General features: G+C 36.6%; 2 protein-coding genes across 2 annotated transcripts; both read right to left on the bottom strand.

The window, feature by feature from the left end:
• Positions 1 to 701: 701 nt before the first annotated feature.
• LOC111692293 lies at positions 702 to 5,492 on the bottom strand. The gene has a single exon (XM_023456209.1). It carries the CDS (start codon positions 5,351 to 5,353, stop codon positions 1,292 to 1,294), a length of 4,062 nt encoding a protein of 1,353 aa, XP_023311977.1. The 5' UTR covers positions 5,354 to 5,492; the 3' UTR covers positions 702 to 1,291.
• Positions 5,493 to 11,139: 5,647 nt separating this feature from the next.
• Positions 11,140 to 15,188, bottom strand: LOC108915078. Its single transcript, XM_023456210.1, has one exon. It carries the CDS (start codon positions 14,928 to 14,930, stop codon positions 11,217 to 11,219), a length of 3,714 nt encoding a protein of 1,237 aa, XP_023311978.1. The 5' UTR covers positions 14,931 to 15,188; the 3' UTR covers positions 11,140 to 11,216.
• Positions 15,189 to 15,724: the final 536 nt, after the last annotated feature.

Below are 15,724 nucleotides of genomic sequence, written 5' to 3'. Positions count from 1 at the left end.
TTATGCATTCATTGTACAGTTACCATTTTTTATAAAATAGTTACAATAGTTTATAAAATAAAATGTACATATAAGTTTTTTGAACAAAGAAATCATTTTGATGGAGATTAATTAAATTAGTTAGACATAATTATTTATGAATTTTAATTTCTGTTGCTCCTATTAACAAGATAATTTTCTTATTTATTCTTCTTTATTTTTTCATTAAATAATTAATTATTTTATAGCGGAATGAACATTAGGTACCACAAAAATAGTTATTTTTCCCATTTTTAAGGCAAATTTTCCAATCATTTTGGAGGACAAGTATATTATTGTGTTATACATTTCAATTATTAGAGAAAAAAATCAAAACCAGTTTGCTGGTTATCACCAACCATGTTGTCGTTAAGTCGACATCTTCGGGGCGTCGAACTGCAAAAACTTCTCAAGAATTTTGTCGGATAATAAGATACTTTCATTTCAAATCTTATTAGCAAATCCTCCCAGAAAAATCAGCTTGCTGGCTGTCACCAACCATAATGTCACCAAATCGACATATTTGGGGTGGGGGACAATCTCAAAATACCAACATTTTTGTCGGACAAATGTTTTGGGGGGTTTAAAAAAAATATATCTCATTTAAACTTAAAAAAAAGTGCAGATTGACATGTTTTCCTGAAAATCACGGGAAAACTTACCAATGTTGAATTTTCCTCGTAATCAAATCTTGGGAGACTCGTCAAACTTAAGCTGCACTCAAAGTTACAGCTTGCTGGTAATCATTTTATTTCTTTGCACGTGGGCCCTTGGACTATTATATTAGTTTTAAATTATTACGACTGAATATATTCCTCAAAAATGTGAGAGACAATATAAAATAACTTATAATGATTGCAAAAAATGGCACACTGAAAAGAAAACTAAAGAATCATCTGAAACTGTGTTACTGGCTTATTTTATCATAAGGTCGTGAAACTGAAACCTCCAACAACTGATCCATTTACTTTATGGTAAAAAGTACATTTTTAATATATTTTCATTAGATGTGTTAATGGAAAATGTACCAAGCAAGTGGCTGTTAGTAAAATAAGAAGCACTCCAAGAGATATTGTTGTATATTGAGAATATTTTTGAAAAAGGTTGAAGTTTCTCATTCAATTGCTCCGTCAGCATCGATACCATCAAAAAATAACTTTTGCGGACACTCATTTGGTCCTTGAATAAAAGAGTCTTTTGTCTAGGAGACACAATAAAATTGTCAACATATCTTATGCCCATTTTCGAAAAGAATAATTATTACAATCGCTCGCTACTTCAAACAACCCGCACCGAATATTCTTATAAAAGCCGGTCTTCCGTCTTTCGTCTTCAAATATTGGAGTAGATGCAGATGGCCTGCCTTTTTGGCCAAGGCAGCCGGCGTGCTTCCTTTATTGTCTCTGCTTTTAATATCTGCGCCTTGCTCAATTAAGAATTTTACCAAACCACGACCTTTCTTCGCGGCCAGATGCAGTGGGGTATGACCCTTTCTATCTTTAACGGTAAGGTCTGCACCAGATTCTAGAAGGAATTTGACGGTGTGTAACTGCCCTTCTTCTGCAGCTAGATGTAGCACCGTACGTCCCTCTTTGTCTTTCAAATTGACATCCGCCCCTTGATCTATGATAAACTTGAAATAATCCAGCCGCCATTGACATTCTGAAAGTTGACGCGTGTATGCCTCTTCGCATGTAGTCGAGAGATCTGAATCGGTGGTACGGTCCAGGTGAGTCAAAAATCTTTCAATAGCTACGTGCAGTGGCGTTCGCCCTCTGTCGTCCGTGCAATTCACCTCCAAGCCACGTTCCACAAGGAACTGAGTTGTGTCCTCATCAGTTTCTGCAGCGGCCGCATGTAGAGCTGTTTGTCCACCATTATTTCTAATGCCAATATCCACGCCATTTTCAACGAAGAATTTCACAATCTCCATTTCACTCTCCTTAGCTGCTAAATGTATTGCCGTGTTACCATCTCGATCTCTGATATTAACATCCGCGCCATTTTCTACGAGGAACTGAACGCAGGACAAAGAACCCCAACAAGCAGCTGCACTCAAGGCAGTTTTATCAAACTGGTCCATACTGTTTACGTTCGCGCCACTCTGCAGCAGCAATTTTATCATGTCCAAGTCATGACCAGAAGCGGCTAGGTGTAGCGCTGTTTCTCCGGAATTATCCTTTGTATTAACATCTATCCCTAATTCTATTAACAATTTTCCGGTCGACACACCACAGCTCTTTTCTGAAACTAAATGAAGTGCTGTTCTGCCGCGATCATCTTTACTGTTGATATTGGCGCCTTTCTCTACCAAGTACTCGATGACGTGTAATTGTCTCCCGCGAGCAGCGGCGAAAATCAATGTCTCGCCGTTTTCAAATTTATAGTCGACGTCAATTCCTTGTTCTATCGAAGCTTCCAACGCACTTAGAGAGCCCGTGCAAGCAGCCACGTACGGGACCATGGTATTCTCTATGTTATTCCCCAAAATATCTAAAAGGAACGTTGTCATATCGGAATCTTTTACTCTAACATCTTCGATGCCTACGGTTTGTTCGAAGCTTAGAGCATGGCCCAATAAATATTTTGTTACATCCATGTGACCATTCTGAGCAGCTAAGACAATCGGTGTTTCGCAAAAATCGCTCCTACTGTTAATATTCGCCCCTTGTTTCAGTAGAAACTTCACCATCTTTAAGTGACCCTCACTAGTAGCGAAATGCAATGGAGTCCTACCAAGATAATCTTTAATGTTAAGTCCACCTTGTCTTAAAAATAATCCTAAATAATTTAATATGTTATTGTTTCTAATCTTGCTAAGAATATCATCGTCGTAAATATTACTTAAATCGACTTCTTTATCTCTGATAATTGTAAAGTTGGTACATTTTAGAATGAGACGGAGGACTGCTACGAAACCGTTTTTTGCCAATTGATGAATTAAATTTACATTGTGCATCCAAATACGAACCTTGGACGAACCAGACTGATACTTCTGGAAAACAGTGGACGGCAGAGAATCTATAATCTTTTGCAGAAAATTATCAAGGAAAGTAAGAACAACATTGTATCCACGTGCAACAAAAACTTCTTCGATCAAAAACTTTTGAAACTCAGCACTTTGGTTTTCACATTGAAGTTCTCTCGCTATACTTTCGGCGACAAAATATTCGGCCAGTGTCCTGTGAATGAAATCGATTTTCATGTATGTGAATTCATTATCGTGAATGAAATTAAATTTGTTGTTTGACTTTTGGACAATTCCTATCTTTAACGCTAAAATCTCCATATCTGTGACGGTTTCGTAAAAGGAAAACAGTTCGCATTCTCTTTCGTCGAGTACAATTTGCAAAGCGAGTTTTCGATTATATGCGAGGCACTCATCGAACTGATCGGTCAATGCCTGAGTAGCCGCCGTGTGTCCATTTGGATTTTCTTTGTCGATGAAAATGTCTCGTTTCTTGTCGATAAACAAATCGTATAATTTCACTAAATTCATTTTCTTCGGCAACTTGGGTTCTTCTTCGTCTTCATGTAAGTATTCTTTGCATCCTTGCCAGTCCAGAACCTGGTCCGATGCCATACTTTCTTGAAATATTTCTGCCATCATCCTCAGTTGTAGGGGTATGGCAGCAAAGTGATCTTCTATTCCGTTATTCAGGTCAGTCAATGACATTCTGTTCACCAGAGCCTTGACGTACTTTTCACACTTCCTTTTATCGGTATCTTCTTTTAAGTTTAAGTGATGCGTCCAATATCTCGTCAGAAAATACATTTGGTTCTCTTCGGTGAAGGGTTCCAACGTAAACAAAGCTACTTGCAATTTTTCCTTCAAATCCTCGACCATATGAGGCCTCGTAGTAACAAACACCTTCGCAAAATTGAACGCTTCTTGACACTGCAAGAGCAAACTTATTATGAGATCAGTATAATCTGGGCTAATTTCGTCCACCCCGTCTAGCATCAAGACCACTTTTCTTTTCATTGCGAAAACAAAATTTTCAATCTTGTTTATCAATCTAGTGGCATCCTTGGAATTCAACAGGTCCAAGACGTGTATCGTTTTCTTTTTCCTTTTCAAGGAATCCTTTAAAATACCAGAAAAATCGTTCAACTCTATTTTTATGACCCACAAATGGGGGTGTCTGTCCTTAATAATAGCTGCCGAGTTGGTAAGGACCGTAGTCTTTCCCATACCGGCTGCATCGGCGATTAGAACAATCTTTTCACTTACGTCAAAAATATTGTCCTCTGAATAAAAGACGTTTGCCTCTTCGTCTTCCATGTTCTCGATGTTCCTCTTAAATATGCGGTTTATATAAAGGGGGCAAATACTTTCATCTAAACCGATGACAGGTGTCCCAACGGTAACTTTCTCGTTGCTGATCAGTCTTTGTAAAATTAAATTAGCAGCTTTCTCAAAATCTTCGGTCTCCCCCATTGGGATTAGTTCTCCTAAACTGAGGTCCGTCCCTTGGAAAACGATATTTCTCTTGTTTAATAAGCTTTCCCGAGTTTCTTCTGACAAGTCGTCGAATGTCCCAGAACCAAAAATAACCTCACTATCGCTCTGACCTAATCCAAAGAGTTGATCCAACTTATCATCGGATTCAGTTACTAAAATTACTTTTTTGTACTGACAATCCTTTAAGGTGGCACTTAATTTATCACTTATTTCGGTCATTATTACTTCTTCCACATGTTTAGGCCAAACGATAACTAGAAAGGTGTACTGAGACAATTGGAATGCCTCTACTACTTGCTTCTGAACTTCAATGCCGTCATCGGGATCGACGCACAGGATTTTCGATGTATCGTTCTTCAGCGCATGATATACCTTTATCATCTGTAGCAAATATCCGTCTTTAGCTATGACGTGATAAATTCTTTTGGAATCCGTAAATCGCAAGTCGTTATGTCGAAAGACCACTCTGTATTGGTCTAGTTTTTGCCAGTATTTGGCCGTCCTTAATTCAGAAAACATCGCCTTTGCGCGGGCCTCAATTAAATATATTCCGTCTTTGTGTTGGAACCAATCCATTACCTTGGCGCGTATTTCGAAAGAAGAAATTTTTTCGTACAAGGCGTTAGACCTATTCATGTGGGACAATAATTGTTCGATAATTTTTTCCAAAGTGTTCTCCGATGGGTAACCGGCATAAACCTGCAAGCGTTCCAAAAAGTCTTTTAAATTTTCATCGTTGATTACCGTTTGGTCAATATTTCTGTTCTGACAATTTTTTTCCAAGTATATTTCAACGTTTTCTTTTAAACGAGGCAGAATGTCCATATTAAACGTATAAAATGAATAATCATCGTCCACACAATATAACATGCTTTCGGAACATATTTGTCGACGGTCTAAAAATTTCAAAGCCTTCTCGTGGACACTGGCATTAGTGCAGATAACCACGTTTTTCAGTTTAAATTCATTTCTGATTTCTTGGTATGAGAGGAAATATTTGGGGAGACTGAAATCGTCGTTCCTCGAGTTGGTAGAAAGCAAGTCCTCCATGGTGATCTTCCCCTTCTTCTTGTGCTTCGCCTGCAGCAAAACTGCGCCCTCTGGCGACTCCAACACCACGTCGTCAAATTTTCCCGCTAGTTTATTTTCCGTAGAAAGCCTCCAGTTGCTGATTCTCTGCAGGGCGTTCAGAAGAAACATCGTCAGAAGACTGACTTGGAACCCAACACCCTTGCTGCCGGCGTCTCCACCTTTTTCGTACCTGGCTCTGTCCATTTCTTTAAACTTCGTGTTGTATGTTCGTAATTAGAAGCGACCTGAAACATAGTAATATACGGGATGTTTTTTAAATGGTATGTTTTTCCAATTATCTGAAGTAAATGATGTACGTCCCCGTTAAAACTCCTCGAATCAAAACCAGAAAAAAAAAACCTTAACGTGTCTCCGAGATATGCCTGAAATCGTTTTTATTTTGTCAACTTCAACACGCTGTAACTCAAAAACTAAACGTTTACGACTTTTCCCCATTAATTTTCGTCGTAGAATCTACTGGTAAACTTTGGTTCATTCTTTAATGAACACCCTGTATTTGTGTTCCAAAAATTTGTTAATAGTTCAAGCTGTTGTAATTGTCATGCCCCTAAATACAAAAAATATCTACGGTTTACACGTGCATGTTTAGAAAAAGGAAAGCTACATACGAAATTTGAATAAAGAAAAATTTGTTGATATCCAGAGCCCTTTTAGTCCAGACGGTATATGTTTAAAAAAGTCCACATTTGGGTGAATCGTATATCCACGGAGATTTTTGAATTTTTGGCTTTCAAATATCACTAGATGTGAAAATTTTTCTAAGCGCATAAAAAAAACGTGAGCTTAACTTTTGGTAGCACAATATGTTAAAAAAATTCGAAAAATGTCATATTTTTCTTCCTCTTTTCAAGAATTCATTTTAGGCGAATATGGAAGAGGAAAAAAATGTTTGTAATTAATTTGTTTACAAAATATTATTGTAAAAATCGAAAAAATCGCGAAAAGTGGGATTAAAAACATTACTTTTTAGGGAATTTTTTGGGGTCTTTAAATTGGTATAGAGCCTTCTATATACTTGGCTCAAGAAAACTTCATCTTATGTAAAATCTTCACATCAAATTTCATCAAAATCGGTTCTATAGATTTTACATAATAATTTTGCAATACGGATTTTGAAAAAAAAATTGCAAATTTTCAAAATTTAACAGCAAAAAACCAAGGCTCTTAGATACTTGAAAATTTAATCACATATAGAAGGGCTCTCTAGCTTTCAAACGCTTTTTGAAAAATTCGAATACGTCAATTAGGAGAGCTCTGGCGCTTGTTTAAACATTGGTCGAATTTCTGTTTATAAACAATTAGAATAACTGTGTGAATATTCAATCAAATCAAATTTTTTAAAGCAGGTTCTAAAAGATCTTGGAAAGACGGTTAGTTACGTAGTTATAGCCGATCAAAGTTAACCGTCATTTACACTAAATGTACTGGGACATCCGGGCTAATTTTTCGAAAAATACCTTTGGTATTCCGAGCTCTTACCAGGTCTAACTTTGCAATACTTTGGTAACCTACTTTAAAACGTGTTTAAAGTTATTTATGCAAGCGAGAAATTCAAGAAAATCGTACGGGTGGTGGTGACGGACAGCGCAGCCGCTTCGGCCTGCTCGAAATTGATTCGGCGGGTTCAAAACCGCGACACGCTTAAACATTTTTAATATCTCACTTTTATTTTCAAATGCCTGTCGTTAATAGTTATTGGTCTTTCAACAATCCGATAATTATTTATCTTTAAACTTCCTTTAATTATCAACTTTATTTTTTATTGTATCAAAGGTAAGTGCATAAACTTATACTGTTTATCAAAGATCAAAAACAAATTTATTTAAATATTCTAAAATTGTTTAAACAACAATTATTCTCAAAATATGTCGAAAATTAGTAATATAATGAATTAATTTCTCATTTGCTTATATTTTAAACAATAAATAATATTTGAATTATACTATAATCACAAAAGAAATGATGATTAAATTAATAAATTAATTATAAAAAATCAATAATATTTTATTCATACTTAATTGCATTAATAAATCAGGATTTAAAAAATGTACACAAATTTTTGTTATTTTATGAATGTATATTATTTATTTATATGTATAAAAATATATGTATATTAACAATTTAGTCGAACTTTTTTGCATGGGATTTCGTTTTCTTCTTCGATATTATATTCATCAACTTCTTCATCTTCAAACTCCAAATAATTATTAATTTCCGCGTTGTCTAATACCTCAATCTCTTAGAAAATTTGATTGAAGTAATAACTTCAAATTGAAGTTATTCTATTGTTTATAAGTATAGAAATTCGACCAATGTTTAAACAAACGCCAGAGCTCTCCTAATTGACGGGTTCGAATTTTTCAAAAAGCGTTTGAAAGCTTGAGAGCCCTTCTATATGTGATTAAATTTTCAAGTATCTGGGGGCCTTGGCTTTTGCTGTGCAAAATTTTGAAAATTTGCAATTTTTTTTTCAAAATCTGGATTGCAAAATTATTAAGTATGCAAAATAGAACCGATTTTGATGAAATTCGGTGTGATGATTCTACATAACATGAAGTTTTCTTGAGCCAAGTGTGAAGGTCCTATACCCAATTTAAATACCCCAAAAAATCCCTAATTTTTCGAAATTTTTTAACATATTGTGCCGCTAAAAGTTAAGCCCACGATTTTTTTATGCGCATAGAAAAATTTTCATTTCTAGTGATATTTGAAAGCCAAAAAGCCAAAAATCTCCGTGGATTTACGATTCACCCAAACCAAAACAGATACCGCCTAGTCTATTTATCTCTAAAGTGATATCTCATTATTTTTTATTTTAAACAAAAAATATTTACTCAAATATGCAGAAAATAACTTTAGATTTAATTTGATCAAATGAGAAATAAATATTATAGGTAAATTTAGAGGAGCACTGCGATGTTTTCTGAATAGTCTTAGTGTTGGTTTTTTTTTAGAAAATTAACCTACCTTGATCTATAATAGAAATTACGTACACTACAAAGTGTTGCACTTGTTGCAGATAACTCGCTCTTATTCACACTGTTATCGTTTATACACTACACCGAAATCGTTTTTACCTTGGTGTTTCTTATTTTCCGATACTTATAAAATTTGATGGCGTGGATAAATCTTATCTTGTCGAATTGTATGAAAAATAATATTTGCCAGATAAGCTGGGTATTTCTTGGAAGAAATTATATGGATTATAGATTCGACGTAGGTACCTTACCTTTTCAAAAATTTAATAAATGACTTTTTCAGATATAATAAAAATGTTTCGTTTTTTATTAGCTTACTCTTTTGTGATTTACCTATTTTCGTTATTTATTAGAGATAGATCATCAAATCCATATAAAAAATGCATGTCGTTTAAAACAAAATTTTTTTGGTTGCGAAAAACTGTTGCCTTATCTGAATTCGGGAGATTGGTTTTAACAAGAAATCGATGTGACTAATTTTATATTTTATTGGTGATATCATAATCGGTACAATAAGTACAATACATTTATAGCTTTTGTTTATTAAATTCAAAACAAATTATTAGGTTTACGAGGGATCTATAGCAAATAGGCAACTCGGAATACATTTTTATAGATTTTATTACAGTCTGTCTAAATATGAATTAATGCACAAGTAACGGATTTTCCCCCAATTTTAACGCAGATTTTCTATAAAATGGAATTAGTTTGAAACTCATATTACTTTTTGGTGTAAGGAAATTTGTAATTCGCGGGCAAATTATAAATTTCTTTACAACAAAAAGTATTTGAGGTTCAAACTAAGTCAATTTTATAGAAAATCCGCGATAGAATGGGGGAAAATCCGTTATTTGTGCATTAATTCATATTTAGACAAACTGAGTAATAAAATCTATTAAAATGTGTTGCAAGTTGCCTATGTGCTGTAGAGTCCTCTTAATAAAAATATTTTTTTTTACTCCTTTCCACTAAAGTAAACAAGAATCTTTACATTACAATTTCAACAAAATTGCGTTCATTTCAATTACGTAATTTTACTGTCATTGCAAGGCTGCTAGAACCATAAAAAGCTTCAGCTGCTTAACATATAGTAACTTGCTGCAAGTTATCGACGTGGGTTATCTTCGGTTACTTGCTCATTTGGCAACATGGCCCTACGTTGGGCGCCGTGCTTGGGTTTTTGATGTTCGGGTTAGCTTGCTGTGGAGTTAACGTACCATTATTCCCCTTTAGCATGTTTATCGGGTTAGCAGTCTTCAAGATGGGTTCAGAAGGATCATTTTGACCTGGGAAGTTGAGATTTGAAGATAACTATCTGTATTCACTGAGTTGTACACTAAAGTCTGATGGTGTACAGTCTACTTAAGGCATGTACGGTAAGCTTTAGGATCTCTTTGTATAATGGATAGTGTGAGAGCTGATTTTTTGTTAATGGCAGAGTAAGAACTGATTTGGGAGCGTTGTGCTCGTTTTGGAATTTTTTAGAGAATTTGTAACTCGATATGTAATTTGTAGAGACTGTTGCTTTTATTGTAAGCTGCGAAGTATTGCTTTTGCCATCAAGAATGGAGAATTGATTGCTAGCGCCAGTGAGTAAAAAAAACATAATATATAATCTTTATTTGGAATAGGAAACATCGTAATATACAAAAATATGTTTTCTTGAAGGTCTTGAAATCAGCTTTCATTTGAATATGGCATTACATATACCTAAATTAACTCAGAAAAAGTTATAAGGCGAAAATCGTCAAAAAAGGGTAAAAATTGGCCAAAAATCCAAAAAGTAGCCAACTTTGATCCAATGTATCTCGGTTTCTATTAGTCGTAGGTACTTCTATAAAGGCTTATTTTAAAGGAAAAAACATTAACTTTTTTTCTATGAAGCAACGCCTATATCTAACTCCTCTCAGAAAAAAGTTGTGGGCCAAAAACCAAAAAGAAAAAATAAAAAGCATTTTTTCGGGTTTTTTTACTCGTTTTTTGGGCATATTTTTGTTAAAAATAAATTTTTTGACTTCAAAATATTCTTCTCATTTCGATTGGAAATTCAATTTGCTACAACTTTTCTTTTAACGACTATATAGAAAAAATTCATAGTTTTCGAGTAAAACTCAAAAAACTGAAAATACCACCTTTTTACTTTGTTCTCAAAAACGCACCCCTTTAAAAGGTAGCTCTCCGCGGTTTTATCATTTTTTAGGGTCAATTGAATATATCAAACAATAAAATTTATGTTACGTTGTAGTTCCTTTGTGCCCTTTTTTTTTTGACATAGTCAATAGCCTATTACAATGAACCGAGAAAACAATACATTTACTATTTCCGAACGTGTCGGTATGGTGTTAGTGTATGGTGCAGCCGGAGAAAATGCGCTCGTGGCGACTAGGTTGTACCGGGAACGATGGTCACAACGTCTCACCCCCTATGTGCAAATACAATCCTACAGTGGGTTCAGCGGCTGCGAGATACGGGAAGTGTTATTCCTCGAGGAGAAGGACGTGGTCAGCAAGTGAACCTTCATGTTGAAGATGCACTGTTGGAAAATCTTGACGAAGACCCCACAATTAGTACTCGACGACTCGCACGGCAAGTAGGAACCTCATCTCGTACCGTACATCGCATCTTAAGGCGCCAGCTGTCGCTCCCCTATCATCTGCAACTAGTTAACAGATTTTACAACCCGCACCGAATATTCTTATAAAAGCCGGTCTTCCGTCTTTCGTCTTCAAATATTGGAGTAGATGCATATGACCTGCCTTCTTGGCCAAGGCAGCAGGCGTGTTTCCCTTATTGTCTCTGCTTTTAATGTCTGCGCCTTGCTCAATTAAAAATTTTACCAAACGATGACCTTCCTTCGCGGCCAAGTGCAGTGGGGTGTGACCCTTTCTATCTTTAGCGGTAAGGTCTGCACCAGATTCTAGAAGGAATTTGACGGTGTGTAACTGCCCTTCTTCTGCGGCTAGATGTAGCACCGTACGTCCCTCTTTATTCTTTAAATTGATATCCGCCCCTTGATCTATGATAAACTTGAAATAATCCAGCCGCCATTGAAATTTTGAAAGTTGGCGCGTGTATGCCTCTTCGCATGTAGTCGAGAGATCTGAATCGGTGGTACGGTCCAGGTGAGTCAAAAATCTTTCAATAGCTACGTGCAGTGGCGTTCGCCCTCTGTCGTCTGTGCAATTCACCTCCAAGCCACGTTCCACAAGGAACTGAGTTGTGTTCTCATCAGTTTCTGCAGCGGCCGCATGTAGAGCTGTTTGTCCACCATTATTTCTAATGCCAATACCCGCGCCATTTTCAACGAAGAATTTCACAATCTCCATTTCACTCCGCTCAGCTGCGAAATGTATTGCCGTGTTACCATCTCGATCTCTGATATTAACATCCGCGCCATTTTCTACGAGGAACTGAACGCAGGACAAAGCACCCCAACAAGCAGCTGCACTCAAGGCAGTGTTATCAAACTGGTCCATACTGTTTACGTTCGCGCCACTCTGCACCAGCAATTTTATCATGTCCAAGTCATGACCAGAAGCCGCTAGGTGTAGCGCTGTTTTTCCGGAACTATCCTTTGTGTTAATATCTATCCGTAATTCTATTAACAATTTTCCGGTCGACACACCACAGCTCTTTTCTGAAACTAAATGAAGTGCTGTTCTGCCGCGATCATCTTTACTGTTGATATTGGCGCCTTTCTCTACTAAGTACTCGATGACGTGTAATTGTCTCCCGCGAGCAGCAGCGAAAATCAATGTCTCGCCGTCTTCAAATTTATAGTCGACGTCAATTCCTTGTTCTATCGAAGCTTCCACGGCACTTAGAGAGCCCGTGCAAGCAGCCACGTACGGGACCATGGTATTCTCTATGTTATTGCCCAAAATATCCAAAAGGAACGTTGTCATATCGAAATCTTTTACTCTAACATCTTCGATGCCTACAGTCTGTTCGAAGCTTAGAGCATGCCCCAATAAATATTTTGTTACATCCATGTGACCATTCTGAGCAGCTAAGACAATCGGTGTTTCGCAAGAATCGCTCCTACTATTAATATTCGCCCCTTGTTTCACTAGAAACTTCACCATCCTTAAGTGTCCCTCACTAGCAGCAAAATGCAATGGAGTCCTACCAAGATAATCTTTAATGTTAAGTCCACCCTGTCTCAAAAAGAATTCTAAATAATTTAATATGTTACTGTTTCTAATCTTGCTAAGAATATCACCGTCGTAAATATTACTTAAATCGACTTCTTTATCTCTGATAATTGTAAAGTTGGTACATTTTAGAATAAGACGGAGAACTGCTACGAAACCGTTTTTTGCCAATTGATGAATTAAATTAACATTGTGCATCCAAATACGAACCTTGAACGAACCAGACTGATACTTCTGGAAAACAGTGGACGGCAGAGAATCTATAATCTTTTGCAGAAAATTATCAAGGAAAGTAAGAACAACATTGTATCCACGTGCAACAAAAACTTCTTCGATCAAAAACTTTTGAAACTCAGCACTTTGGTTTTCACATTGAAGTTCTCTCGCTATACTTTCGGCGACAAAATATTCGGCCAGTGTCCTGTGAATGAAATCGATTTTCATGTATGTGAATTCATTATCATGAATAAAATTAAATTTGTTGTTTGACTTTTGGACAATTCCTATCTTTAACGCTAAAATCTCCATATCTGTGACGGTTTCGTAGAAGGAAAACAGTTCGCATTCTCTTTCGTCGAGTACAATTTGCAAAGCGAGTTTTCGATTATATGCGAGGCACTCATCGAACTGATCGGTCAATGCCTGAGTAGCCGCCGTGTGTCCATTTGGATTTTCTTTGTCGATGAAAATGTCTCGTTTCTTGTCGATAAACAAATCGTATAATTTCACTAAATTCATTTTCTTCGGCAACCTGGGTTCTTCTTCGTCTTCATGTAAGTATTCTTTGCATCCTTGCCAGTCCAGAACCTGGTCCGATGCCATACTTTCTTGAAATATTTCTGCCATCATCCTCAGTTGTAGGGGTATGGCAGCAAAGTGATCTTCTATTCCGTTATTCAGGTCAGTCAATGACATTCTGTTCACCAGAGCCTTGACGTACTTTTCACACTTCCTTTTATCGGCATCTTCTTTTAAGTTTAAGTGATGCGTCCAATATCTCGTCAGAAAATACATTTGGTTCTCTTCGGTGAAGGGTTCCAACGTAAACAAAGCTACTTGCAATTTTTCCTTCAAATCCTCGACCATATGAGGCCTCGTAGTAACGAACACCTTCTCAAAATTGAACCCTTCTTGACACTGCAAGAGCAAACTTATTATGAGGTCAGTATAATCTGGGCTAACTTCATCTACCCCGTCTAGCATCAAGACCACTTTTCTTCTCATTGCGAAAACAAAATTTTCAAGCGCGTTAGTCAATCTAGTGGCATCCTTGGAATTCAACAGGTCCAAGACGTTTATCGCTTTATTATTCCTTTTCAAGAAATCCTCTAAAGTAAAAGAAAAATCGTTCAACTCTATTCTTATGACCCACAAATGGGGGTGTCTGTCCTTAATAATAGCCGCCAAGTTGGTAAGGACCGTAGTCTTTCCCATACCGGCTGTATCTGCGATTAGAATAATCTTTTCATTTACGTCAAGTATATTGTCCTCTGAATAAAAGACGTTTGCCTCTTCGTCTTCCATGTTCTCGATGTCCCTCTTAAAAGTGCGGTTTATATAAAGGGGGGTAATACTTTTATCTAAATCCATGAGAGGTGTCCCAACGGTAGCTTTCTCGTTGCCGATCAATCTTTGCAAAAATAAATTAGCAGCTTTCTCAAGATCTTCGGTCTCCCGCATCGAGAGTAGTTCTCCTAAAGTGAGATCCGTTCCTTGGAAAACGATACTTCTCTTGTTTAATAAGCTTTTCCGAGTTTCTTCTGACAAGTCATCGAATGTCCCAGAACCAAATATAACTTCACTATCGCTCTGTCCTAATCCAAAAAGTTGATCCAACTTATCATCGGATTCAGTTACTAAAATTACTTTTTTGTACTGACAAGCCTTTAAAGTGGCACTTAATTTATCAACTATTTCGGTCATTATTACTTCTTCCACATTTTTAGGCCAAACGATAACTAGAAAGGTGTACTGAGACAATTGGAATGCCTCTACGACTTGCTTCTGAACTTCAATGCCGTCATCGGGATCGACGCACAGGATTTTCGATGTATCGTTCTTCAGCACATGATATATCTTTATCATCTGTAGCAAATATCCGTCTTTGGCTACGACGTGATAAATTCTTTTGGAATCCGTAAATCGCAAGTCGTTATGTCGAAAGACCACCCTGAGTTGCTCTAGTTTTTGCCAGTATTTGGTCGTTCTTAATTCAGAAAACATGGCTTTTGCGCGGGCCTCTGTCAAATATTCTGCGTCTTTGCCTTGGAACCAATCCGTTACCTTGCCGCGTATTTCTAAAGCAGAAATTTTTTCGTACAAGTCGTCAGACCTTTTTATGTGGGACAATAATTGTTCGATAACGTTTTCCAAAGTGTTCTCCGATGGGTAACCGGCATAAACCTGCAAGCGTTCCAAAAAGTCTTTTAAATTTTCATCGTTGATTACCGTTTGGTCAATATTTCTGTTCTGACAATTTTTTTCCAAGTATATTTCNTGTATCGTTCTTCAGCGCATGATATACCTTTATCATCTGTAGCAAATATCCGTCTTTAGCTACGACGTGATAAATTCTTTTGGAATCCGTAAATCGCAAGTCGTTATGTCGAAAGACCACTCTGTATTGGTCTAGTTTTTGCCAGTATTTGGCCGTCCTTAATTCAGAAAACATCGCCTTTGCGCGGGCCTCAATTAAATATATTCCGTCTTTGTGTTGGAACCAATCCATTACCTTGGCGCGTATTTCGAAAGAAGAAATTTTTTCGTACAAGGCGTTAGACCTATTCATGTGGGACAATAATTGTTCGATAATTTTTTCCAAAGTGTTCTCCGATGGGTAACCGGCATAAACCTGCAAGCGTTCCAAAAAGTCTTTTAAATTTTCATCGTTGATTACCGTTTGGTCAATATTTCTGTTCTGACAATTTTTTTCCAAGTATATTTCTACGCTTTCTTTTAAACGAGGCAGAATGTCCATTTTAAACGTATAAAATGAATAATCATCGTCCGCACAATAT

Source organism: Anoplophora glabripennis, unplaced genomic scaffold (genome assembly GCF_000390285.2).
Source record: "Anoplophora glabripennis isolate ALB-LARVAE unplaced genomic scaffold, Agla_2.0 scaffold1277, whole genome shotgun sequence".
NCBI classification, from domain to species: Eukaryota; Metazoa; Arthropoda; class Insecta; order Coleoptera; family Cerambycidae; genus Anoplophora; species Anoplophora glabripennis.
The sequence above is the reverse complement of the archived record's forward strand: the minus strand, read 5'-3'. Positions and strand labels throughout refer to the sequence as shown.